The sequence below is a fragment of the Mustela erminea genome, chromosome X (genome assembly GCF_009829155.1).
Source record: "Mustela erminea isolate mMusErm1 chromosome X, mMusErm1.Pri, whole genome shotgun sequence".
In the NCBI taxonomy this organism is placed as follows: Eukaryota; Metazoa; Chordata; class Mammalia; order Carnivora; family Mustelidae; genus Mustela; species Mustela erminea.
Genome location: NC_045635.1, coordinates 58,258,996 through 58,286,944, shown reverse-complemented (window position 1 = coordinate 58,286,944; position 27,949 = coordinate 58,258,996). Strand labels below are relative to the sequence as shown.

General features: G+C 44.3%; 1 protein-coding gene across 1 annotated transcript; it reads right to left on the bottom strand.

The window, feature by feature from the left end:
• Positions 1-2: 2 nt before the first annotated feature.
• On the bottom strand, positions 3-27,949 carry DGAT2L6 (diacylglycerol O-acyltransferase 2 like 6). The gene is made up of 8 exons (XM_032331599.1): positions 27,586-27,949; positions 20,118-20,999; positions 5,546-5,656; positions 4,955-5,025; positions 4,382-4,586; positions 3,548-3,722; positions 1,155-1,366; positions 3-724 (listed from the first exon to the last, which is right to left on the bottom strand). The coding sequence occupies exons 2-8, from the start codon at positions 20,200-20,202 to the stop codon at positions 570-572; spliced, it is 1,014 nt and encodes a 337-aa protein (XP_032187490.1). The 5' UTR covers positions 20,203-20,999; positions 27,586-27,949; the 3' UTR covers positions 3-569.

Genomic DNA, 27,949 nt, shown 5'->3' with positions numbered 1-27,949 from the left:
GTTAACATATAGTATAATGTTAGTTTCAGGAGTAGACCTTTATTTTTATAGAATAAACAGCATAACTACATGCAAAAGTTTTTTCCAGTGTAGAACTGGGTCACAACTGAGGGAATCCTTTCTGCTTGGATCAGAAACTACAGGTCAGGTCTCTGGTTTACGTTGTTGTGTTTTCCAAACTGTAAGGAGGAAGAGGAAACAAACCATTCCTGTTCTAAACAAGTCTTCTAAGCCTCAAGCTACATAGTATGGTGTCATTAAGGCTCGGGAGAAAGAAGCAGTGGTGTTCTTTGTCTTCTAATTCCTTTGATCAGAGAGCTGGTTGGAGCCATGGGGCAGAAAAGATCTGTGGATTCACAAGAGTCTGCTTTCTAAAGTTGGTTGTTCCCTACTCTTCCTCTGCCCCTCTGGTTCTTTCTGCCAAGCGAGATTCATTAAGTACTTGCTGGCTTGTTTGGCCTTTCTCACGCCTGAGATCCTCCTCTCTGCCCAAATTCTTCCTCCTGGGTAGCCCTATCTGAATCCCTCAATGTTCTAGGAGTTTAGTAATGGGGGAGATCTAGTTCCTGTTATATGATTGTCAGCTCCTGGGTCTCAGGAAGGCCATACTGAACTTTGTGCTGGTCAAACAGCTTGCGCAGTGCACTGATGTAGAGTGCATGGTACTTGTCCACAGTCGTCTTGTCTGGCCTCTTAATCTTGGGGATTGGCAGGGGTTCCCCGACTATGGGGAAGGAGAAGAAACAAGCATCAGAGCCTCCCCTCCTCAACTCAAGTTACCCATCCCTCAGAAGGAGCCACATACTGAAACTCAGTATCTGTGGCCCCTCCTCTTCCTTTGTTCTTTCCCTGTGCTCTAGCTCCGTCCCACCCCATATTCTGCAAATACCTAATATCATCCCTGCTGAAGAGAATGAGAACAAGCTCAGAAGAGTGATGGGAAGGAAGGTTTGTGAACAAAGATGCTCTCGTGGCAACTATTAAAAGGCCACAACTATTATCTGTTCAGTTGTCCTGCCCACCCTGCCCTCAGTCATACCCCTTGGAATTACCACTCCCCATCCCAGCTGTTTGCTGGGCCTCCTGGACTTGATGGATGACCTGGGTGGGGGGAATCAACAACAAAGGTGGTCCGGAGGTATTGGAAAGCTTACCGACAGTAGTAATGGGCCGATTGAAAGGAAGGAAGCCCCAGGATTCTTGAGTGAGGCCCCGGCCGTGGAAAGTACAAAAATTTAGTCCCAGGATTTTTTTGAACGTGGCCTGGAAAGTTTTTTGGAAGAACCTTATCCACGTGCCTTCAGGGAAGATCTCTTGATTGTGAACCTCATTCTCTCCAAAGGAATAGGAAGGGACAAGGTACGCTCTGCAAAGAAAGGAGCAGAGTATTAACTCTCCGAGGGAGCTCCCCCCAGCAAAACCCTCTCCAAGGTATGAAAACCTTCTAATCTCCCCATTATAGAACAAGGACCCAAGCACCCAAACATGTTCAGCTTTGTGTCTCACTCTTGCCATGCCCCACCCTTCCAACTGAACCCTTCACGGGGAGCTGCTGCACCTTGTCCTCTGATAGGAAAAAACTAATCTTAGGCAATCTAACTGTTTTCATTGCTCCTAGCATCCAGAATGATCTTCCTAAACTGTGTATCTGGACATGTCATTCTTTTTAAAACTCTTCCAGAGATCCTCACTCTGTATTGTGCTGCTTACCACGGCTTTTGTGCTTTAGCTTTTGTGCTAGCTTCCCCTCTCCCCGCCCCTTTCTTGCAATCTGCTTAACCATACTAAGTGTGCCAAGTTGTTTCTTGTCTACGCTTCTTCGTACATTCTGCTCCCTCTGCCGGAAATGCCTTCCTTCTGTCTTCACATGGCTAATTCTATTTTGCCCTTCAATGCTCAGCTCCAATTTCAATCTCTTGAAGAAACCTTTTTTTTGACTGCCTCCAATGCCCTCCCCCACAATATGAATTAGGTACCCTTCAGCTTATCTTTCTCCACACTAACAATAGTCTAACTCAGTTATTACGGTTACCTCCTTACCTGTCTGACTCCCTAGTTGTCTGTCAAGCTGATCAAAGGTGGGAAATTTGTCATTTATCTTTGGATCTCTAGGTCCTCGCATAGTGCTTGCTATGTTGTAGGTCCCCTGAATTCTTTCTCCCTTTTAGCCTGACTGGCAACTCCTATTAATATTTTAGCTCACAATTCAGATGTCACTCACTTATGAAACTTCTACCCTGAGAGTAAAAATGTTTCCATCAGTTGTTGTTCCCATAGGACTTTGTACATAACTCTATTACAGCACATCATTCATTCGACAAATATTTATTGAGCTCTTTCTATGCGTCAGCCCTGGTTTAAGCCCTAAGGACATGTCAGTGAACAAAATGGATAAAAAAAAATCTCTCACAGTTTTTCTTGAGGGAGGACAGACAATAAACAATAATAACAAATAAACAAAAAACCAGATATATAAATAAGTAAAATCAGTGATATGTAAGAAGGTGATAAATACAAAAGGAAAAAATAGTGCAAGATGATCAGGATAGACCTTATTGAGAAAAAACATTTGAGCAAATACCTGGAGGAAGTAAAGGAATGAGCCAAGCAGTTCTTTGGAGGAATAGTGTTTCAGGAAGTGGGGACAGCTAGAGCAAAGAGCTTAAGGCAGGAGCCTGAGGCTTGTTGGAGGGCCAGCAAGAAGTCCACTGTAGCTCTACTGGAGTGAACGAGGAGGAGAGCAGTGGGTGATGAGGGGTAGCTAAGGACCAGATTATTTACGGCTTTGCAGGCCCCCATAAAGTCTTTGGCTTTTGCCCAGATTGAAATGGGAGCCTTTGGAGTATTTGGAGTAGTGTCATAATCTCACGTTTAAAGGGATGATCATCTTAGCTACGGTTGAGAATAGATTCTAGGATGTAAAGGCAGGTAGAGCAGTTAGGAGACTGTAATAATCCAAGGGATATATGGTGCTAGTTTAAACCGTGGGGGCTTGTAGTTGAGAGGATAAGTGGTTGGCTTCTGGACATATTTTGTAATTACATGTGTGCACTTCTGTTGTTTCCATGGGACTGTCAGTTTCTTAAAGGCAAGGACCGGGTATTATTTATTTTTATATCCTCAATGCCTAGTACTATGCCTAACACACAGAGGGGTTCAGTAACTGCTGAACAAATGCATTCTATTTTTCAAACCAGATTATATGCTCTTTGGGGAAAATAATCATGTCTTATTTATTTTTGCAATCCCCACAGCCTCAAGCCCAGTGCCTTCCCTACGCTGAGTATGTTTTCTGGGCCTCTCAGTTAGTGGGTTGATATAGATTAAAGCTCTGTTTCCCCAGATCCCCAGCTAACTAGGCTAATGGGCAGAAGGTAAAGGTCTTTTCCTACTGTTCTTTCTGCAACTTCAATTAAAAGAAGTGCCTACAAATGTATCTGGACCCCAAATACAATTAAGACACGGTGTGAAGGAGCAGAAGGAAGCAACCAGAGTAAAAAGAGAGCCCTTTCTAACAGGTTTAGGGCACCAGAACCTGGGGACCCACCCTGTCTTCAGTGCCAACTTCACGAAACCTTTTCGTTCTTTAAGGTAGATGGTAGAGGCGCCTGGCCGGCACAAGAGGGCTTCAGCAGCTCCACCCACCACAATAACCACAGCGTTGCCTGAGGCTTTCTGGGTCAGCAAATACGTCAAGGCCAAGCCACTCACTGGACACACACCTGTGAAACCAAAGAGACAAGTGGCATAGCAAACTTCGTACCTGAGATTGGGGAAAGGGGTTCCTCTGGGCTCTTCATGCTGGAGACAGTTCTGTTTCCTGACTACTGTTGTTTCCACTCTTCTGTCTTTGACCTCCACTTCCTGGGTTTGCCCTATCCTGAGGTTGGTCCTTAGGGTCAGCTGCTTGCCTTGTGGAAGGGTCTGTGATACTACAATTGCACCTACATTGTGTTCCTCTGCTTGCTGCCTCTTAGATCAATAGTATCTACTCTCCCCAGTCTTACAGCTCTGGAAATTGTCCAGAGGTCTCTCTCTCTCAGGGGTGATCAGGACTAGCCACTAGCCACCACTGACCTTCCGCTTTCCACTTTGGCTTTGATCCTGGACTCCAGCCTTCTGCTTCTTTGTCTGAAAGGATTTCTGGCAACTCTTATAACTGCCTATAAATTATCTTACTGGCTAACTAAATCCTACCACCCATATCTTAGACAGAACATGCAGTGTGGCTTCATACTCTTGTTACTGGCCCAGTGTGTTCTGGACTCATTTTCTACTAAGTCCTCTTCCAGCAGGATGTGAGATGTGGACTGTCAGGGCTTATTGGTGTTGGAGCTCTGAGGTGGGTCAGAGAATGGAATGATTTCTTATACTCACTCACCCATTGACATCACATAGTCTCGCACAATTGGGATCCAGAAGATCCATTCCAAGGTTCCTACGGAAGGAGTGATGGCTGGGAAAATCCGAGCAAAGCCAGTGGCCTCAGTAGCGAAGTTGATGAACACACCATAAGAGACAATGCCATGGGGGTGATTGGCAATGATATAGTTGTGTTTGGGAGAGAGGTTGTGAGTCTTCACCAGCTGTTAGAGGGAGATTAAGTCAGGGCGGCAGATAGGAAGAAAGAATAGAGGACGTGTGGACCCAGAGACAAGCAGGTTTCCTGTGTTGCCCTTGGGGAACCCCAGATCCCTGTTCTTCGAGATTCTTCATTGTCATAGGATTGCCAGGGGTTATGATGCTCAGAGAGGCTGACCTGGGTTTGCCACTGTGAAGACAGGTTGCAATCCATCCATCTCCCCACCTGCCCATCCATCTTGGATGTCTAACTTGCATTATGCTTCTGGGCCTTCACTTTCACTGTTGGTCACTAAAGCCTTTGAAAACATGGAGCTGAGAGGGGAGAGTCTGGGCAACCAGAACCAAGGACACTAAAAGGAAGGGGAGTTACCTTTATTGGGAAATAATTTTGAAAATACTTCCAGAGGGTCCAATTTCGTACCCAAGCTGAACGCCTACCACCTGTGGGTACAGAAGGGAAGGAAAGAGCAGGTGAGATACTGCCAACCCCTCAAACCTCTTCCAGAGGTGGAGGGTTCTTCTTACAGCCCTTGGGTCAGAGAAGAGGTCCCCTTCACACACTTCCATATTTCTAGATAGGTACTGTCTCCGAATCCAACCCCCAAGAAGATCTAGAAGGGCCCTGATCCCCTGTAGTCAGCCAGGAAGGTGATAGAAAGATATTCCAAGTTTGGGAGCACCTGTCCTAAAACCTCTTAATCCTTCTTGGGAAAGCCGGGAGAGATCTCTGTTCCTTGCTAAGCTTTGCTCTCCTCTCTCCTTCTCCTTCCCTCTACCTCTAGTTGTTTCTTTCCATCTTTCCTGCCCTCTACCTTCCTACTTCTTTTCCTTTCCCTTTCCCCTTCTGTCCTCTTCCCACCCCTTCTCTCTCTGCCTCTCCCACTCTCTCCCTCCGTTTCTCTCTCCCTGTGGTTCCATCCTCAGCACACACAGGTACCACCACTCTTCCTCTGTCTCTTACCTTGACTGTGGGTGTTCCAATCATAGGCGAGCCAGGCTAAGGCAAGCACAGACAAGATCCAATATTTAGTGAACACCAGAAAGTAGGGTATAAGCAAAACAGGAATTGCTCCTAAGGGGACACAAAAGTTCAGTTTCCTTCAAGTTTAATAGAATTCTAACTCTCATCTCTGCTCTATACTGAAGGAGCAGATGAAGGCTGATGTGAGACCCTTCTCTCCCTTTTCCCTCACAACCTCTCCCAACTCCGCTATAGTCCAGGCCCACCTCGGAGTCCCTCGGCCTTAGTCCCTTTGGTGGCTGAGATCTTAACGGACAAAATGGCATTCTCAGAGCAGGCCCTCAGCTGGGGTCAAATGACAGCACTGGCAAGAACAGCTCCTTGAAGCAGTGACTGGCATCCCCATTCTGGAACTTCAGGAATTCTTTTCTAAAAGCTTGACTCTCCTTTGCTTGTGGAACTGCTAAGTCAGTACATACCAGCGGAGAGGGCTGCCTGCAGTATTACAGGCTGCTTGATGCTGAGAAGAAAACACGTATTTAGAAAGTGCTTTACTAGGTTCAGTTTTGTCACATTCAAAAAGTCTCAAAAATCCAGAAGGGGGAATATTATCTCTATTAGCAAAGGGCTATAGTAGGCTTTGAAGTGTAAACTTGATACATCTCACAGCAGTGGGAAATAAATTCCAATTTAAAAATCTGCATTCATGGGGTGCCTGGGTGGCTCAGTCATTGGGCGTCTGCCTTCAGCTTAGGTCATGATCCCAGGGTCCTGGGATTGAGCCCCGCATTGGGCTCTCTGCTCAGTGGGAAGCCTGCTTCTCCCTCTCCCACTCCTCCTGCTCGTGTTCCCTCTCTCACTGTGTCTCTCTCTGTCAAATAAATAAATAAAATCTTAAAAAAAAAGAAAATCTGCATTCATGAGAAAAAGGGGCTAAATACACATATTGTGAAAGAAAAAAGACCCAGCTAAGGGAATGACTTCTTGGGCTGGGTAACCACATCATGGTAGATAAAATTTCCAGAGAAGGGAAAGAAACTCAAGAGTTACTTAGCAGTGGGTCTGTCCCTTGCATTTTGGACATAGAGGGAAACAAGGGAAAAAAAGATGGAATGGGCCTTTCTTTAAAAAGTCATGTGATGGAGTAAAAGAAACCTTAGTGATAGGCTGAATTCTCTCTGAAAGAGATGGCTGAGATGGTTGTTATAATTATGCTAATTAAATAAGAAATAGTGGTGGGAGGAATTTCATAGGAAGCTTTCCATAGCGAAATATCCTGCTGCCTCTGACCCTCCAAAAAGATGAGAGTAATGTGCCAGGTAAGCTTCAGAAGAGAACTCAGCAAGAATCATTATTAATTAAAGGTAGCCCAAGTGTATCATTTCCTTTATATTTTGCTTCAAATAAATTTTGTTTGTCTCCTTAGTATTTAGAACTATGCCTTGCACGCAGTAGGTGTTTAGCAAATATCTATAGACTGGCTGAAAGATAAATGTTTTCTCTTCTCAATAATAGGTAAACTCAAATGATAAGTGTTTAAGCAGCATTTGTGTTGTTTAAATGTGATGCGATCTAAATCATAGATGGATTGTGTGCCTTATATCTGGTCCCTTTCTATTATTCACAAGTAATGGGAGTCTAACCAAGAGCTATACATCCATAAACACTATCCCCCTTGTGGAATCTATTTGAACTGCAGGTGTGGCACCTCAGGAGACCACAAATGCCCTTTGAAGACAAGCCTTCCAAATGCAGCCTGTCTGAGAATCACTGGTGTCGCAGTGACAGAAATGCGATTTAAAGAGATAAGAGAAACGGAGGCCAAACATGGAAGAGCTAGAGCTCATGGAACAAGGAGTTCTGTGACACACAGAAAGCAAAGGTGTCTGAAGCAAGAATGATGAAGAACAACCATTTGCATGGGTGTATATATGACGTATTCTTAGATATAATGGCCTTGAAACCAGGAGAGGCTTCCAAAATCTTATCTGTTTTCAAGTGAGAAGCCTTAGTGTAAATTATCAAGGAAGATGCTCACATAAGGCAGGCTCTAAATTTAGTTTGTACTGAAGATGGCCAAGCCATTCTAATAGATGTGTAGTGTGGTATCTCATCATAATTTTAATTTGCATTTCCCAAACATCTAATGATGCTTAACAGCTTTCCATGTGCTTCTCTGCCTTCTGTATATCCTCTTTGGTGAGGATATATTTATTTCACTTTGGTCCATTTTTCAATTGGGTCTTTTTGTTTTGTTTTTACTGGTGAATTTTAAGAAGTCTTTATACATTCTGGGTACAAGCTCTTTGCTGGATATGTGATTTGCAAACATTTTCTCACAGTCAATGTTTATTTTTTTATATTGTTCTCTTAACAGGGTCTTTTGTAGAGCAAAAGCTTTTAATTTTGATGAAGTCAAGTTTATAATTTTTTCCCTTTACCGATTGTACTTTTGATGTAAAAATCTAAGAACCTTTTACCTCACTTCAGGTTGTGAAGGTTCTCTTCTAAATTTTTTATTAAAAGTTTTACAGTTTGTGTTTCACATTTATGTCTGTGATCTATTTTGAGTTTTTTTTTTTTACTAACATTTGAGGTTTTGATCAAGGTTCATATAGTACATATGGATATCCAGTTGTTCCAGCATCATTTGTTTAAAAGACTACCCTTCCTCCATTGAATTACTTTTGCATCTTTCTCAAAGATCAATTGGCCATAGAGGGTTCAAGATATGGTGTAAAAGGATCACCTTCTCCCATGAACATAACAACTCTACAGCTGCACAAAGAACAATTCCCGCTGGAAAGGACCTTAAAGCTAGCTGAGCGGAGCCTTCAGGACAAAGGATACAAAAGCCACCTTGATATACGTAGGAGAGGTGGAGACACAGTCTGTAAAGAAACCCCCATATTTGGGAGCAGTGACCCACAGTTGGGAGGGAGGTCTTATAATCTAGAGCTCATCCCTGAGTAAAGTGTTTTTGCCTCCTTTCAGGCCTCCCAAACCTTGAGAACTGCACCAGAAAGATGAGACCCCGGAGTGTCTGGTCTTCAAAACCAAGGTTTACTTCAAGGAGAACCAAAGGGCTATAGGAAATGGAAAGTTCACTCTTAAAAGGGCTTGCACACAGACCTGCTTGCCCTGGGACCCAGCACAAAAGCAACAGTTTGAAAGGTGCCTGAACAGAATGTGGAAGAGACTCATGTTTTAATCTTAAAGCATCTGCTGGAGAAAAAGAAACCTGTTTAGATGCTCTCTAAGGATGGAGGCACCACTGGGTGTCATTTTTGAGTTCTCCTGCTTTGTTGGTGTTGGGACTAACAGGTCTCTAGCCTGCTAGCTCCAGTGGGACTGTCCCCTACCACCTTCCATGCATTGCAGGTGCAGCCTACCCCACTGAAGTTGGGCTGGCCAAGTGTCCCACCCCCAGGAGCCATAGTTGTGGCCCACCAAGACCCGGCCAGAAAGCACATGCAGCCCATAGAAAAAACACTCCTTGAGCACCTGGCTGTCTTGGTCAGGAGAAATGCATTTCTGGGCCGCACGAGTCCAAACCAATTAGAGAGATAGTCTTTGGCACAGGGCACTGTACAAACAGCAGACTGAAACAAAACCCTAGTCTTCATGTGAAAAAGTTTTATTTTCTTGTCCCTAAGCTTCATACTGAGGGGCAGGCTTCAGGTTTGCCACACATCCAGGGGCTAAGAGGAACACCCCCCCCCCCCCGCCGGGAATATGGATAGGGAGATGCCATGTTAGCGGCCTCCCTTGCCCTCCCCACAGCTGGCTGATACCACTCAGATGGGAGCTTGAAGTCTAAAACCACAATTTTTGCAGCTATTGACCAGAGGGTACCTCCAGAGCTTCTTGTCTGGATATCAGCAGGGTTTATATTGTAGACTCACAAGACTGTCTATATTTGCCTGCCTTAAAAACTGTTGCCTGCGGATCTGGCTTATAATTAACCTGAAGCTAAACTGTCCGAGGTCTCTCTCTTTGGGACACTGACAAGTGTTGGCCTTCCCTCAACAACTGGAACCTATCAAGAAAAAAATCAGGGTATTCAAACAATTATAAAGGTCTGAGGAAGAACCAAAAGATAAAGGATTAATTAATTCAATTAATCTCCCACACAAGGCCACTCTTTCAAGACTGGGAGAGATAGCTGTTACACAGAAACAATCATGGAGGGCGAAGCAAAATGAAGACAGAGGAATATGTTCCAAGTGAAAGACTCACTTTCCTCAGGGGAAAAAAACCTTAAAACTAAAAACCCTTAAAAATGGAGATAATCGGGACACCTGGTGGTTCAATGGGTTAAGTCTCTGCCCTGGGCTCAGGTCATGATCTCAGGGTCCTGGGATTGAGCCTTGAATCGGGCTCTCTGCTCGGCAGGGAGCCTGTTTCTCCCTCCCCCTCTGCCTGCCTGTTTGCCTACTTGTGATCTCTCTCTCTCTCTCTGTCAAATAAATAAATAAAATCTTTTTAAAAAAATTAAAAAATGGAGATAATCTATCTGATAAAGAATTCAAAGTAAAGGCCATAAAGATGCTCATTGAACTTGAGAAGAATGAACAAACACTGAGAGTTTCTGAGAGTTTCAACAATGAGATAGAAAACATAATAAAGAACCAAACGGAAGTCATGGAGCTGGAGAACACAATAACTGAACTGGAAAATACAGTAGAGGTGTTCAACAGCAGACTAGGTAAAGCAGAGTAAAGGATCAATCAATTTCACAGGGCAAAAAAACTAACACCAAGCGTTAAAAAGAAAAAATCTATGACAGAGGAGGCAAGAATATACAAGGAGGAAGAGTCTCATCAACAAATGGTGTTGGGAAAATCGGACAGCTATATGCAAAAGAATGAAACTGGAGCACTTTCTTACACCACACACAAAAATAAACTCAAATAGATCAAGGACCTAAATGTGAGACATGACCATTGGAGTCCTAGAAGAGAGCACAGGCAGTAATATCTCTGACATGAGTCATAGCAACATTTTTTTAGATAAGTCTCCTAAGGCCAGGGAAACAAAAGCAAAAATAAACTATTGGGACTACGTCAAAATAAAGTATTTTGCATAGCAAAGTTAACAATCAGTAAAACATAAAGACAACCTACTGAGTGAGAGAAGAGATTAGCAAATGACATATCTGATAAGAAGTTACTATCCAAAATATAAAAAGAACTTACATAACACCGAAAAATAATCCAAATAAAAAATGGGTGGAGGACATATGAATGGACATTCTTCCAAAGAAAATATGCAGATGGCTAACACACACAGGAAAAGACGCTCAACATCACTGATCATCAGGGAAATGCAAATTGAAATCACAATGAGATACCACCCTATACCTGTCAGGATGGCTAGAATCAAAATGGCAAGAAATAACAAGTGCTGGGGAAGATGTGGAGAAAAAAGAACCTTTGTGCACTGTTGGTGGTAATGCAAATTGGTGCAGCCACTGTGGAAACAGTATGAAGTTTCCTTAGAATATTAAAAATATAATTACCATATGATCCAGTAATTCCTCTACTGGGTATTTACTCAAAGGAAGTGAAAAACACTAATTGGAAAAGATATATACACCTCTATGTTTACTGCAGCATTACTTATAACAGGCAAGATATAGAAGCAACCCAAGGGTCCATCCATAAATGATTGGATAAAGAAGCTGTTATATGTATATGTGTATGTGTGTATCTATATGTGATCTTGCCATCTGTAACATGGCTGGACCTGGAAGGTATCATGCTAAGTGAAATGAATCAGTCAGAGAAGGACAAATACCATATGATTTCATTCATATATGGAATTTAAGAAACAAAACAAATGAACAAAGAAAAAGATACCAACAAAATGATACTCTGAAATACCAACAAACTGGTGGTCACCAGAGGTGAGATGAGGGAGGAGTAGGGTGAAATAGATAAAAAGGATCAAGAGTACATTTATCTTGATGAAAAGTGAATAACCTCTAGAATTATTGAATCATTATATTGTACACCTGAAACCAATGTAACACTGAATGTGAATTACTCTTCAGTGACAAAAGAAAACAAGCAAATAAAAGCAAATTTTTCAACCAAGAAAACTACCTGGCAAGGTTATCATTCAGAATTGAAGGAGTAGTAGAGGGTGTTTTACCCGAGCAAAAGTAAAGGATTTGATCACTACTAAACTGGCCTTACAAAAAAATGTTAAAGGGACTTCTTTAAGCTGGAAAGAAAAGGCGCTAACTAGTAACATGAAAACATGCAGAAGTAAAAATCTATCAGTAAGTGCAAATATATAATAAAGGTAGCAGATTAAAGCTAATATGAAGTTAAAAGACTTTTTTCGGTTAAGAGCAAATATAGGATAAGTACTGCAGCTGCTCAGAGCACTGTGGGGAGTATTTTTTAGAGTACTGCTGGAGAGCACAGCTCAGGGATGGAGCTTGGAACAACCGGTGCTCGACTTGAGAAGCATACAAGTATACTAGGCAAAGGTATTCTGCCATGATGATCAATGTCTTTGTTGCCTTTTTTTTTTTTTCAACAAGAATAGATCCATCCTGCCTAACCTTGAGTTTTGGAGCACCACAGTTGTCCTGGGAATTAATTGCATCTCACAGGTCATCTGACTTCCCATTTTTAAAATGTGGGTTCAGACCGTGCTGAACACTACAGGTAGATAGGTTTCTGAAGTCCACTAGTGGAGAATGTCACATCAAGAGACTTACTACCATGACACCTGATTGATAGGCAGAGTGGGGAGCTCCAAAATGTGGCCTGATTGTGACAGGCCAGTAAGGACAGCCCTGAAATGATCTCAAGGTCCCCGAGATCTGTCAGCCACTCTATTCTGGAATGCCCCGTTGAGTAGCACATGTTGTCTGCAGTTCTTTTTTTTTTTTTTTTAAGATTTTATTTATTTATTTGAGAGAGAGACAGTGAGAGAGAGCATGAGTGAGGAGAAGGTCAGAGAGAGAAGCAGACTCCCCATGGAGCTGGGAGCCCGATGCGGGACTCGATCCCGGGACTCCGGGATCATGACCTGAGCCTAAGGCAGTCGTCCAACCAACTGAGCCACCCAGGCGTCCCTTGTCTGCAGTTCTTAACGATTGAAATTTATTAAGAATAGGGGCGAGCCTCAGTCAGTTAAGTATCTGCCTTTGGCTCAGGTCATGATCTCAAGGTCCCAGAATCAAGTCCCAGATCAGGCTCCTTGCTCAGGCTCACATGCTACAGGTTGAGGAAAATGATATCATATTTTGATGTGTGTGTGGACAACAATGTGGAAGCTAAAACTGGTGTATTTTATGTAAAATGTTTCTATTCTTTGATTTTTAAAGAGACTATTTATTTACTTAGAGTGAGAGTTGGTGTAGGGGCAGAAGGAGAGAGAGACTCTCAAGCAGACTCCATTCTGAGCACAGAGCCTGACATGGGGATCAATCTCACCACCCTGAGATCATGACCTGAGCTGAAATCAAAAGTCAGACATTGAATGGACTGAGCCACCCAGGCGCCCCCTTGAATTTCTATTTTCAGTTGTTTTCTGCTAGTATATAGAACTGTATATATGTATATTATGTGTGATCTTGTATCCTGTAACTTGGCTAACCTCCTTTGCTAGTTCTTGGATGTGTCTGTGTGTCTGTTTAATAGAATCCTTGGGATTTTCTACAGACAATCATCTCATCTGTTAAATTAGGGTAGTTTTTTTTTTTATGTTTCAATTTGTATGCTTTTCGTTTTTCCTTCTTCTTGTCTTACTGCACTTGTTATGACTTTTAGTATGATGTTGAGTACATATGGTGAGAGTGGACATCCTTGCTTTGCTGCCAATCTTGGGGACAAAGCTTTCAGTCTTTCATTAAATATGATGTTAGCTACAGTTTTTTTTTTTTTTTTTATAGATGCTCTTTATCAGGTTGAGGAAGTTTCCTTCTATTCCTAGTTTGCTGAGAGGTTTTATCATGACTGAAATGGAATTTTGTCAAATGCTTTGACTACATCAGTTGATATGATCATGCGTTTTCTCTTCCTTTGTTAATATGGTAGTTTACATTGATTTTCAAATATTTGCACTTACATTGCTGGGATAAAGCCCATTTGGCTGTGGTATATTATGCTTTGTATTGCTGGATTCAATTTGCTAGTATTTTATTGAGGATTTTTGCATTTATATTTATGAGGAATATTGGTCTATAGTTTTCTTTCTTGTACCGTCTTTGTCTAGCTTTGGTATCAAGGTCTGGCCTCATAAATGAGTTGGCAAGTGTTCCTTCCTCTTTTATTTTCTGGGAAAGGTTGTGCAGAATCTGTGATATATCTTCTTTAAAATGTTTGGTAGAATTTGCTGTTGAAACCATCTGGGCCTGCAGTTTTCTCTTTTGGAAGGTTTCTTATTTTCCAAAATTAGAAATTTAACTTAATTAGTAGTTATGGGTTCTCTCTTTCATCTTGTGTGAGTTTTGGTTGTTTGTGGTTTTGGAGGAAGTCTCCAAATATCATTGTTAGTTTGTCTATTTTTCTTTTCAGTTCTGCTCGCTTTTGCTCCATATAGATACTGAAGCTCTGTTGTTGGGTACGTCTACTTTTGGACAGTTATATCTTCTTGGTAAATTGACCCTTTTGACCCTGGCCCTGACTTAAAAAAATAAATTTAAACTTGTATAACCTCCAATTACTATTGTTTACTAGTTTAAGTTAAAGGTGGTACCAGTATGAATCTAAGTGGGTCCTTTCTTCAAATTATCTTTGATGCATCTTACCTGCTCACTTTCCTCATACAGTAATAGCCAATATTTACCATACACTCATCGTTTTACATGCATAGGTTATTTAATCTTCACAAATACTCCATTATGACAGCAACTCATCTCATTTTGTACATGAGGAGCCCAGGTATAGAGAGGTTAAACAACTACCTGAGGCCACAAAGCTAGCGTGTGGGTGAGCCAGTGTGGGTGAGCCAGGGTTGAAAAGTCAAGACCATTTTACTCCAGAGACTGCACCCTTAACCTCTAAGCTCTAATTATTTTCTCCTTTAGTCAGTTACCGATTCCTGGCAGGTCTACCTTCTAAACGCCTTTCAAATGGTTCTATTACCCCCCTTCATGTTACTACCCAGTCTAAGCCACCATTATCTCTTTCCTACATGACTTTTAATGTCTTCTAAATCTTTTTAAAAAAGATTTTACTTATTTGAGACAGAGAGAGAGAGAGAGAGAGAGCGAGCGCCCATGAGTGGGGGGGTTGGGCACAGAGGGAAAAGCAGACTCCCCACTGAGCAGGGAGCCTGATGCAGGCCTCTATCCCAGGACCCCCAGATCATGACCTGAGCTGAAGGCAGATGCGTGACCAACTGAGCCACCTAGGCACCACTGGCCATTTATTTCTTCTCTAGGCATTTACTCTAAAAACATAATTGGACAAGTGCGGAAGAGGTGTGTGTGTGTGTGTGTGTGTGTGTGTGTGTGTGTGTGATGCTAAATGCAAATCTGACTCTATCTCTGTACAGCATTTAACCAGGAACATGACTGGGTCATTAAGGAGGCATTTCTTTAGCTTTGAAATTACTCATTGGGTCTAAATTGACTGTAAATATAAGAATGTGTGGGAGTAAATGGTAATTTAATAATTCAGCATTGAATGTGGCTTCTGATGACTCTTAAGGTGAAGGCTCTTAAGGTCTTGTAATCTTGATTTTGAAGGCCCTCTGTGGTGAAGCCGCTGGCCACCTCCCTTGTTTTAGGCACTCCACCATACTGTTCTGTCTCTCCTCCAACTCATTCTGTTCTCCCTGCCCAGCACAGGGAGAGTGTGGGCTTCTGTGCATGCCATCCCCTTTCACCTGAAAGAATCTTCCTCAGCTCTTCCCTGGATAGTTCCTATTCATCTTTTAGCCCTCAAAATAAATGGCCTTGTTGCAATATTTTGGAGCTCTCTTTGACTTCCTTCCCTTTTCAAAAAATCTCTCTCCCATTCATTCTCCTGCTTCTATCTCCATTGCCACTGCTATGGTTGAAGGCTCGATCTCCTCTGGTCTGGAGTACAGTCTTTAGTCTGCTCTTTTTGCCTGCTGGTGTCTTCCCTTCTGGTCCATTTCCTGTGCTACTGCCAGATTTCTTTCTTTCTTTCTTTCTTTCTTTTTTTAAAGCACAGTCATAATGTTGTTTATTTCAGAAATAGTGGAATAGGTTTGAGAGGATGGAGAGTAGAAGGTGGAGGGCCAGGAAAGAAGATACAGCAACAGTTTAGGTAGATGGTGATACAAGCCCAGAAAAGAAAAGACAGATGGAGAGCCATCCTCTAATGGAAGCTGGCCCTCCACAGGGGTAGGGGGGCGGGGGAGCGGAAGGAGTCTGTCAGGGCCATTGCCCAATTCTAAGGCTCATAAGTCTTACTATTTCACATCATTCCCAAACTGTCTTTCCATTCCTCTCTTCTCATGTTTCCCCTCCTTCTTGTCCCTCTGCATTTTTTTCTCCTCTTTTTCCCTATTTTGTCTCCCATTACTTTCGGTGATGCTCAGTAATCAGCCATGATTCTGAACATCATTTGGGAAGGAGAGGCACTGAGGAAATAAGCTCTGAGAGAGAGGAATGAAGGAAAGTGGATGAGAAAGAGAAGAATGGAGGAAATTAAGAAGGGAGGGAGAAAAGGGAGAGAGGGTAGGAAAGGAGGGAGGGACACTTTTCTGTATGGAGCAACTACTGAAGACCAAGCTGAGACGATGGGGATACTGAGCCTTAGAGTGGGTCACAGAACTCGTTGGAGGTCACAAAGGGAATTGTAGTCCAAGTTAGACAAATTCCAGAATCCACATCCTGTTCACCATGTTTCACTGATTCTCTTTTCTACCTTCCCAATCTCCTCAAGTTGGTGTGATATTTTTTCCCTTGAAACCCTAATATCGCTTCACTGTGACTCCTTCTTTCACTTTCCTAGTCTGTCTTCTATCATAGTGACTTGTGTGTGTGTCTTATGTGTGACTTATGATGTGTAAACTGTGTACAATGGTGGAATTAATGATTGCTTTACCTTTGTTCCTAGATAGTAAGGAGTTGGTACTTGACTCATTGTAGTCTTGACAAGGACAGTTGCTGTCTTATAATCAGTATTTGCTCTGTAACTATTGAACAGATGTGAATATCTTAATATCTTTAATATCTCACACTGTTAAATGCTACAGCTTCCTTGGTAAACTCCAAGACCCGGGATTCATGTTGTAACTTCTAGCATAATTGCTAAAATAATAGAAGCAGGATGTATGACATCTAAACCAGTAGAGGAAGATAAATGGAATGATGATCGATTTAAAAGAAGCTGAGACAAACGGCCAACAAGCCAATAAGCATACGAAAAGATGCTCAACACTACTAATCATTAGGAAAATACAAATCAAAATCACAGTGAGATGGCATCACATTCAAAAAACAGAAAATAAAGAAATGTTGGAGAGAATGTGGAGAAATTTGATCCCTTGCACACTATCAGTGGGAATGTAAAACAGTGCAGCTGCTATGGAAAACAGTAGAGCAGTTCCTCAGAAAAATGTAAAATATGGGTGCCTGGGTGGCTTACTCATTAAACATCTGCCTTTGGCTCAGATCATGATCCAGAGGTTCTGGGATTGAGCCCCGCATTGGGCTCCCAGCTCTGAGGGAGGCCTGCTTCTCCTTCTCCCAGTCCACCTGCTTGTGTTCTCGTTCTCTATGTCAAATAAATAAATAAAATCTTAAAAAAAAAGTAAAATGGAATATCCATATGATCCAACAATTGCACTTCTAGGAATATATCCAACAGAATTGAAAACAGGATCTCAAAGATACATTTGAACACCCATGTTTATAGAACCATTACTTACAATAGTCACACAATGGAATGTTATTCAGGCTTAACAAGGAAGCAAATCCTGTCACATGATATAACACAGGTGGAACTTGAAGACATGGTAAGTGAAACAAGCCAGTCTCAGAAGGACAAAGAGTTCATAATTCCACTTACATGAAGTGCCCACTCACCCATTTGAGTGTGACTCAAATTCAGAGATGGAAAGTAGAGTGGTGGTTTCCAGGGGCTGGGGGAAGGGCAAACGGTGAGTTCTTGTTTACTGGGTACAGAGCTTCAGTTTTACAAGATGAAAAGAGGTCTGGAGGTGGATGGAGGTTGGCGATGGTTGCACAACACTGAATATATTTAATGCTGCTAAAATGGACACTTAGGGGTGCCTGGGTGGCTCAGAGTGTTAAGCCTCTGCGTTCAGCTCAGGGCGTGGTCTCAGGGTTCTGGCATTGGACTCTCTGCTCAGCAGGGAGCCTGCTTCCCCCTCTCTCTCTGCCTGCCTCTCTGCCTACTTGTGATCTCTCTGTCAAATAAATAAATAAAATCTTTAAAAAAAAACTAAAATGGACACTTAAAAATAGTTAAAATGGTTGATTGGATGTCGTGTGTATTTCACTGCAATTTTTAAAAACTTTTGAAAATTCAGGAGAAACAAAACATTTATATCTGTTATGAGTTTTTTCCCCGGAAGATGCGTAGGTGCCATCATTGGTCACTAACATTCCCACTCCACACCTCCAGCTCTTCCAGGATGACTGGAGGCTAGGAAGATGGGGGTGGGCATTATTAGGAGGCTAACATTCTAATGTTAGAAGCTAATATTAGGAGGCTCACATGGGACCTTACATATTCAGTGTTGGATATGCCCTCTATCCTCATCCCCGTCTAGAGACAGTGTCCTTTGAGATGGGGAGAGGAAGAGAGAAAAAAAATATTTCAAAACACATCATTCTGTGGTCGAAAAATGAAAACATTTTATTGAAGAGAGCTCCCCAGAAGAGCCAGACCAGCGTGAGCACTTGGGTTTGAATGCCACACAGTCTCTCTGGGGTGGGACAGACCCTACCCCTAAAGGGATCAGCTTACACAGTTCTTCCTCTCTGGGCCTCTTTCCTTTGCTCTCTAATCCCCATCTTTGCGTGTTCTTTCTGAGATCCGGACTTGAAATGGTGACTGTCACCACGATACCAAGCATTTTAGAACATTCCAGCGACTCTCACTTCCCTAACTGGGAGCTGGAACTTGTCAAAGGGGTCTGTTGGAAGAAGTTAAGATAAATGCAAAGCGAGACAAAGAGAAAATATGAAAGACCAAGAAGGAAGTTTACAGAAATACCGCTTTTTTTCCTCAATACATCTAGATGTGGGCCATTGACGGACCAAGAGCTCAGCATGTTTTGGTTAAAATAAGGCTCAATAAGTCATCATCTTTTGGGGGTCATGGACCCCGTTGGCAGTCTGGGGAAGCCCAGGAACCCCTTCTCCGAATAATACCTTAAATGCCCAAAATAAAATACACAGACTTACAAAGGAAATGCATCATATTATGATGCAATTCTCAAAACATTATAAAAAATGTGATCTAGTAACCTGGGCTTCTTGGTTCATGCATTAAATAACCAGACCTAATGATGGTTCCAATAACTACTGGAATTTTGAGGTAGTCATGAGCATAGAAGAAATTTCAAGATCCTTGCAGCAACTGGCATGTGATAAGCAAAACTGTGATGTCTATCACTGAAAAATTCACTGGTACTGATGATGTTTTTGTGTTTTGTTGCCTACATTCATTATTTCAGCTTGAGGTCAGTGAAAATAAAGGTAATTTTTTTCTATCCAAATTCAAAATCTCCCCCTCCCTCCCAACCTCAGGTTCTAGGTCTGTAGGCCTTTGGTTAAGACCATCTGCTCTAAGGGATTGGATAGCCTCCCATAGATTGGCACTGGCTGCCTTCAGGATGACATTTTCCCCCATTCAGTGTCCAAGCTTGGTCCTTGTAATTGACTGCCCACGAGGTCCTAGTTTCTGGCTGGGAAAAGCTGAGAGCTCTCAACCCATTTGCCAGGTACTGATAATTGCCATGCTTTGAGTCCACGGCACAACAGGTGCTTTATTAAAATTTTGTCCTATGAGTCACTCAGGCAGCTCCAAGACTTTCCAGAATTCTGTCACCATAGTTTTATACTGGAAAGTCACCTTCTGCCTACCTAGTAACAACAGCTCTGCAAGCTGCCACCACCTCTGCTCCCATCCCTGAATATGACTCTTTCCAGCTAGTTCAGAGGGGTCGGCAGGGGGCTGGGTTAAATGGGGGGATGGGTATTATGAAGGGCACTGGTTGGGGTGAGCACTGGGTGTCTTAAGTAAGTGACGGATCACTCAATTCTACTCCCGAAACTGATATTACACTATGAGCTACCTCGCTGGAATTTAAATAAAGACTTGAAATTTAAAAAAAGAGGGGGCAGTCCCGAGAAGGCCGCTGTGATCTTTGAACGAGAACAACAGTAGCCTCACTCATGGCCTTCGTGCCCCTCTGTTGGAAAGAGAAATTTCATGAACTTAGCAGGAGCCCTCTCTCTGGGTGGGGAGGCGCAGTCTTTCCCAGAGGGCGGGGACCAACCAAATAATCTCTTTGGAACCTTCCTTATTGCTGGGGGGGGGGTGTTCCTGGGCTCTTTCTTGGCCTGTTCTCATATGCTCTCCGGCCCCTGGGATTCACTCACCTAAAAACACGTAGACTGGGAGCCACTGCAAAACAGACAGGGTTTGGAGGCATTCCTGAAGGTCTAGTCTGGAGAGGAAGGCCATGGCAGTGGTGCTCTTCAGTTGTGGCAAGAAGCCCAAACAGAAAGCCAGCACCTCTGTAGGTGCTTTGCTCTAGTCTCTTACCACTGTATCCCTTCAGCTGTTGAAGATTTTAGGCCTGACTTAACCTTTACTCCAGTCTTCCCTGTTGTTTAGCCCTGGCTCCACCCCAAGCTTCCTACACACACCAGGTTTCAGATCACCCCATCTAATCTTTCTAATATCCCTCTAATATATAGCATTTCTTCATGTGTGCTCCATTGCAATGAGGCAGATATGACCTTGGGGTGCTTCTGGCTGTGTGTGTGGGAGTCCCTGATAAATGAGTGAAGGAAGAGAAAATGATTTAGACCTTGAAGAGGACCCCCGAAAAGCGACCTACTTCCCTATTTTAGAAAGGAGGACTGGTGATGATACTTGTTTCTGTTTTTTGGCTCCTCCCATCTTCTGCGGAGACCTACATGGCCAAGCTGGGCCTTTTTCTGCACGGATATCTAGACTTCTCAGATCTGGCCTGGTGCCTCTCTTCCCAAGGGCTCTGTATCAGCAGCCCGATACCCTATGATAGACTGGGAGAAGCATTACATAGAGAGCAGACCTGGCTTCCGGCCTGCCTCCAGCATGTTATTCCCGTGACATCTTAACAAACTGTTCCATCTCTCTAGATCTCAGTTCGAGCATTCATTGTTGGAAGGCAGTATAGTGGTGAGGGGCATGGATTGGACAGCCGGATAGCCGGGGTTCAGATCTCAGCTCTGCTGCTTACAAGTTGGTGAACTTCTGTGCCTCTGTTTCCCCATCTGTAAAACAGGGATAATAATAGTACCTATTTCACAGGGCTTTTACAAGGATTAGATGATCAAATGAATGTAAAGTGCTTAGCATAGTTCCTGGCATACAGTAGGCACTGTGTGTTTCCTGTTACGATTCGTTTAGTTCCATTAATGTCTATTGACCATCTACTATGTTTGAGGCTAAGAGTCTTGCTTCTACACACCGCCTTTACAAAATTAAAGACTGTCCCCAGGCCCCAGCCCTCTGTATTTATTTATTTTTTTTCTGTAACTACCTATTGAGTGACTACTGTTTGCCAGGCACTGCTATAGGTGCTGAAGATTTGGCGGGGAAGAAAATGGACAGGATTTCTGCCTTTATTGAACTTACAGTCCAGTGGAGGAGACAGACATGAAGCAAAAGAAAATCACAGAAATGCCTATGCACAGGGTGCCTGGGTGGCTCTGTCATTAAGCATCTGCCTTCAGCTCAGGTCATGATCCTGGAATCCCCGGATCGAGCCCTGCATTGGGCTCCCTGCTCAGCAGAAAGCCTGATTCTCTCTCTCCCTCTCCCAATCCCCCTGCTTGTGTTCCCTCTCTTGCGCTCTCTCTCTCTCTCTCTCTCTCTCACTCACTCTTTCTCTCTGTCAAATAAATAAAATCTTTAAAAAAAAAAGAAACGTCTATGCGTTTGAATGTGTGAAAAGTGTCTTAAAGTAAAAGGTCAGTATTCTCAGCATTAAGACCTTGAATACAGAAGGGCTCAAAAAAATCTTTTGAATGTAATCAAACATGTTGCCAGGAAAATCAAATACAAAAGTGGTATCAAGTATCCTGCAAGTGCAAGGAGATATTGATTCCTTAGCCTTTTCCAGGGAGATTAGCAGAGTTCTGTCTTCCTCCCTAAACCCCACTATGGTTCAGAGTTCCCTGATTAGACTGACTAATAAGATGTTTCAGAGTTGGGACACCTGGGTGGCTCAGTTGGTTCTGGGTCTGCTTTTGGCTCAGGTCATGATCCCAGGTCCTGGGATGGAGCCCCGAATCGGGCTCCTTGCTCAGCACAGAACCTGTTCTTCCTGCTGCCTGCCAGTCCCACTGCTTGTGCTCACTCTCTCTGTTTCTGACAAATAAATAAATAAAATCTCAAAAAAGATTAAGATGTTTCTGAATTAATCTTAGGGAACTTTTCTTGGTATGCAGCAGGGGTGTGCTTTCATTCCCCAGTGACCCCAGATGGCCACCTAATGTATCACCCCATTTGTCCACTTCCTCTTGCTTTTCTTCCCCTAGTTACCTGGGGTTCTCAAGCTGCTTATTGGGGCTACTTGGCCACATACAAGGTGAGATGTATTGGAGCACGTCTGCTTAGCATTTTCATGAGAGGAGGGAGAAAGGTGAGACAGGTCTGGGTCTTTTGGGGGAAATACAGATGTGGAGGGTTGGAGTCTCCAGCATGGACAAGATCCAGGCACCAGATGAGATAACACAGAAGGTATATACATCGTCCTTCAGTCACCACATTTTTTATTGATGTCCTGCTATAAGCCTGGTATTGTTCTAAAGGTTGACAATTGTGTGTGTGTGTGTGTGTGTGTGTGTGTGCGCGCGCGTGCATGTGTCTGTGTGTGTCTGTGATGGGGTGGGGTGCAGGCGGAGAGAGAAAGAAGTGCACACAGCATCAACACAGGGATCAGGGCCATCAGAGAATTACAAAGAAGACAGAGGGGGTGGCTAGTAGCTTCGTGACCTTGGACAAGATACTTCTGTGAGTTTCAGTTTCCTCATCTGGAAAAAGGGACTAATCCTATTTACTCACTGCAAGGATTAGTGGTAGTGTTCGCCAAGCCCCCTGGGCAGTCAGTGTCTGACCCCCAGGAGCTGCTTGATAGGACGTGGGCTATTCAGTGCTAAAACAGGGATGGTTGGTCCCCCCCTTCAGGTGACTGCCACTGTCTCCTAGATTTCGCCAAGCTGTTCCTCGCACATCTCCCTTCCTTTCTGGTCTCCACGCTGCTGCTAGCTGATTGCCGTCAAACACAACTCTTTGCATCTGCCCTGTTTCAAACCCTCTGAAGTCTCCTGTGGTTCCTGGGAGCGAGTTCGAACCCCAGAGCCTGGCTTCCAGAGCCCTTTCTACACTGGTTTCTGCCTTCCTTGAGAGTCCCGTTTCCCATTACTTTATACCCCAGTAGACACAGCTTCCTTCCCCTAATAGTAAGTGCCCCTTCCTCTACTGGGCCTTGGCCCCCGGTTATCTCTGACCAGCCTGCCTAACTTCTACCCTCCATCTCTCTACCCAGCTCTCCCCTCTCGGTTCCTAAGGTACATGATGCTTACTTTGGGGAGGGCGCATATCAGGAGTGAGTTCGGAATGGTAGACACCACCTCAGCACCCAGTTTCTTTCTTTTCTTTTCTTTCTTTTTTTAAAAGATTTTATTCATTTGAAGGTGAGAGAGAAAGCAAGAAGGAGAAGCCAAATGACTCCCCACTGAGCAGGGAGCCCGACGCGGGGTTCGTTTCTGGGACCCTGAGATCATGACCAGAAGACAGACACTTAACCAACTGAGCCACCCAGGCGCCCCTACACTCCTTTTCTACTGCAAGGCTTGGTAAGCTTTTGGTATATTTATTTTGAACAGTCAGTATATTCATGTGATTTAAAATTCCAAACGGACTGTAAAGAATTCAGTGAAAACTCTCCTTCCCACTCCAGGCCTCTCAGCACCCCCACAATTTTCTCCTTCTAGGGATCTTTCATGTGCACACAGAAAATAAGGTAATTTGCTTTGTTAAATGCATACAGGAACAAACAGGGAAAACCTGGAACCGATACGAATGCTCACAATCTGGAGCGAAGTAAGCTCTTATATAGCAACAGTATAGAAAAATCTGCCGCCATTCAAAGTCATTAAAATTAGGGGTGCTTGGGCGGCACAGTTGGGTAAGTGAGCATCCGACTCTTGGTTTTGGCTGCGGCCCGGGTTATGGTCTTCTGGATTCTGGGATCCAGCCCTCAGGCCCTGTGCTTAGTGCCCCGCTGATGGGAGATTCTCTCCCTCTTGGCCCCTCCTCACCCCCACCCGTACTCCCACCCCACCCCACCGCTCACTCTCTCTAAAATAAATACATGAAATCTTTTTAAAATGTCATTAAAATTATTGTAAGGCAGACTCTGTAGTATAAGCTATGCTCCGCTGTAAAAGCAGACCTCTCCATTGAATGCCCTTGGTAAAAATGTGGTCTCTTCAGTGACAGGATGAAAGGATGCCTGAGAAAGAATTGATTGCTGCTTTAAGGTGAAGAGATTCTGTCTTTTATGTAAAGCTGTTTGAATATGAAAAGAGAGAGGCTGGATTGTTGTGAATCTGCTTGATGAAGGAGCGTGATTCATGATGGGACTCATTCACTCAGTAATTCATTCCACAAACACTGAATGTTTGCTTTGTCAGGAGGAAAGAGCCAGAAACAATGTGGAGCTTCTCTGGATAAGCACTAAGCGGTCTCTGGGGACCTAAGCGGCTCTGAGGGAGTAAAAGGGATGGGGAGTGCGATGAGTTCATTTCAAGGCTGTTGAATTTGAGTTATGTTCGTTCCCCAAGAGGAGCTGTGTAGTGGATGGTAGGATCTAGGTCTGGGAGCTGAGCAGAAAGGTCAAGGACCCACGCTAGCCATTGGGGAAGCGGGGAGGTGGGTGGAGCTCACCCAGGGAGGAGGCGGAAGGTAAAAGAAGACAGGTTACATAAAGCTGGTGAGAGGTTATTCTGAAAATCTCTCAATGTCTCTGAGCAAGGGCCAAGGGTACCCAGATAGCGGAGGTGGCATCGGCTGCTGAGTGTGCAAAGGGTTCAGAGCCCAGGCAGAAAACATTCCTCCCAGCACTTGGCCTCCAAACCTCCTGCGTTCAAGGTCTGGGTCTGGTTTTAGTTGTCTAGGAAGGTCTTGGACTTTGACGGGGGTTTCGACTGGCTTAAAAATATGTAGGGGTCTCCAAGCAAGAGGCTGGGGTAGAGGTTTAGAAGATTAAAGATCTGGGGCGCCTGGGTGCCTCAGTCAGTGAAGCGTCCAACTCTTGATATCGTCTCAGGTCGTGATCTTGGGGTCCTGAGATAAAGCCCCGTGTTGGGCTCCATGCTGAACCTGGAGCCCACTGGAGATGCTCTCTCCCTCTCCTTCTGCCTCTCGCCCCCTCTCAAATAAATAAATCTTTAAATTGAAAAAAGGAAAAAAAAAACAGATTAATGATCAGCTAGGACTGGAAGGGGACAGCAGGTGGGCCTAGCATTGGGAGCAGAAGTGTTGCCATGTGCAGCTTGAGGAATGTGGGGGCCTTGGGAAGGGGAGGTTTCTGAGTGGGGGTTCCCCCCTAGAGAGTAGGCCTTTGATGTGCCCCATGAGGGCCTGTTGGGCAAAACTGATGGAATTGTTGCCCAAAACTTAGAGAGGGGTTGATGGTGCACCTGCGTGGCTCAGCGGGTTAAGTGTCTATCTTCGGTACAGGTCATGATCCCAGGGTCCTGTGATCGAGTCCCGTGTCAGTCTCCCTACATAGCGGAGAGCCTGCTTCTCTGCCCCTCTGCCTACTTGTGCTCTGTGTGTGTGTGTGTGTGTGTGTGTGTCAAATAAATAAATAAATAAATAAATAAATAAAATCTTTAAAAAGAGAAATGCTTTGTTAAAACAACAACAACAACAACTTAAGAGAAGGGGGAGAGGTTATTCCCAGAGCAGCATGCCACCAAGGTGTTGCTGCCCACCTTCCTAGGTCCCCCATGCTTTGTGCTTGCTTTGTGCTTCCCAGGGAGGCGTTTCGGTGGACTGGAGGGCCTTTGGAGTTTCGGGGGACTGGAGGGCCTTTGGAGTCCCATTGACCTGGAACCCAGGCCTAGATGTACCACTGAAGGCTGAGTAATCTTTGGGAAATCACTTCTTTGAGCCTCAATTTCCTCATTTCTAAATCGGGGTGTTCATGATGTCTTCTTTGGGCTGTAGCTGTGAGTATTAGAAAGAATGTACATCTTCTAGTACATAGCATAGCCGCCATTACTTCTATTCGCGATGCCACATAGGAACAGGTTAGCCTCAGGGATTGTGGAGTTGGACTCTCTTCAAGGGATTTGTTGCCGGTTGGGACAAGGAGCTGAAATCTAAGACTTTGCTCACCATCCTATCACGTACATTTGGCAAAAGGCTCCCTGCGAGCAGATAACTGTGAAAACCCATTCTCCGTTTCCACTGCGCATAAGCATTCTCCCCCTTTGCTGGCCATTTCAGCACATAAAGAAAAGCATTTCACAAACCTTCTTGCCGGTGGTGATATATGGACAATAGATTGAGAAAGCATTAGAGAGGCAGGGGTTAAAAGACAATTGTGAAATGCTGGATTTAAACAAAACAAAACAAAACAAAACAAAACAAAACACTTCCCCTCCTCTGTCCCCACCTCCCTTACCAGCAGCCTGGGGTTCTTATTGCTCACTCTTGTGCCATGTTTTATAACCGTACAAAGCCTGTTCACACATTTGATTTCATCTGCGCCTCCCTTAGGCCTGTGAGGTAAGTAGGGCAGAGGCTGCCTGCGTCAGGAAGGGGCAAAGGGAACAACAGAGATAGGATTAGAACCCACATCTCCTGGTCTTGGCATATGAGTGAGCTGTGCCAGGTTAAGCCACGAATGCGTTAAAAACAAACAGTGAGGGGACGCCTGGGTGGCTCAGTTGGTTAAGAGACTGCCTCCAGCCCAGGTCATGATCCCAGCGTCCTGGGATCGAGTCCCACATCGGGCTCCTTGCTCGGCAGGGAGCCTGCTTCTCCCTCTGCCTCTGCCTGCCTCTCTGTCTGCCTGTGCTCACTCTCTCTGACAAATAAATAAATAAAATCTTAAAAAAAAAAAAAACAGTGAGGAAATGATGCGCAGGCGTCCGCAGGCGTCAGGCGCATGGGGGAGCTGTTTGGGCTCGAAGAACAATGGGAACAAATACCATCTTGCCCTAAAGCATCCCACAGAGATGGGCGGCTGTGTGTCTTTTGTGTGAGAGGGAAGCTGGAGGTTCGGAGGAAGCAGGCGAAGACTGTGGAGCTGGGGCGGGGTGCATACAGAGAGGTGGATTTAGTTCCAAAAGTCTCCCCCTGTGCGGGTCGTTTGAAAGAAGAGGAGTGACCTGGGTGACCAGGTTGGCCTGGGGTCACTCTGCTCCAGAGCCGGGCTCAGGACTCTTGACACCAACCTCTTGGGCTTGAGATCGGCTCATTGAGTCCCCTGCCCTGTCTTTCTCACAAGGACCTCGGGAGGAACAGGAGTGGAAGGGACAGATCGCTGCAGATCGGGCCTGAAAAGACAGTGCTCAGCATTCACCTTTTGAGACTCGATGTGGCCTCCACGGGAGCGCTATTGAGGGCAAACATTTTGGGACACTGATGGGTTTGACCCTTTGGCTTACAAACTGTGTGGCTGAGCCACTTTTTCCCCCTCCCCGAGCCCGCTTCCTTCTACGTAAAGTGATAAGATCTCATCTCCAGTGTGACAGGTGGTTAGGATGAAATAAGCAGCATTTGTGAAGAAAAGTGTTCGGTAGACTAAGAAGCAATATTATGATGTGGGGCACTCACCTCCGGGAGTCCGCCAAACCCAGCTCTCTCTAGGACCCAGAGAGACCCAGCCACGGTGGGAGTAGAGAAGGTGGTTCTTTTTTCGGGCTGACTGTGCCTTGGAGGAAAATGGAGGAAGATGGGCTTGCTCACCGCCTCTGTCTTCCTATCCCCCAGCCGAGGGGGGAAATGGCGGGGGAGCTGGCATAACCTTTTCTGTGGTGAGTCAGCCAAGAAGGAATTTCTAGAGCCCCGATGATGTATAAGTGGTGGTTCGGTTTGGGAGTTTTAAAGCTGCTCCCTCCCTCTTCAGCAGCTTTGACACACACAAGAGCACGCAGGGAAGCGAATGGAAAATGGACCGAAGCCCAGCTTACTAGTGTGA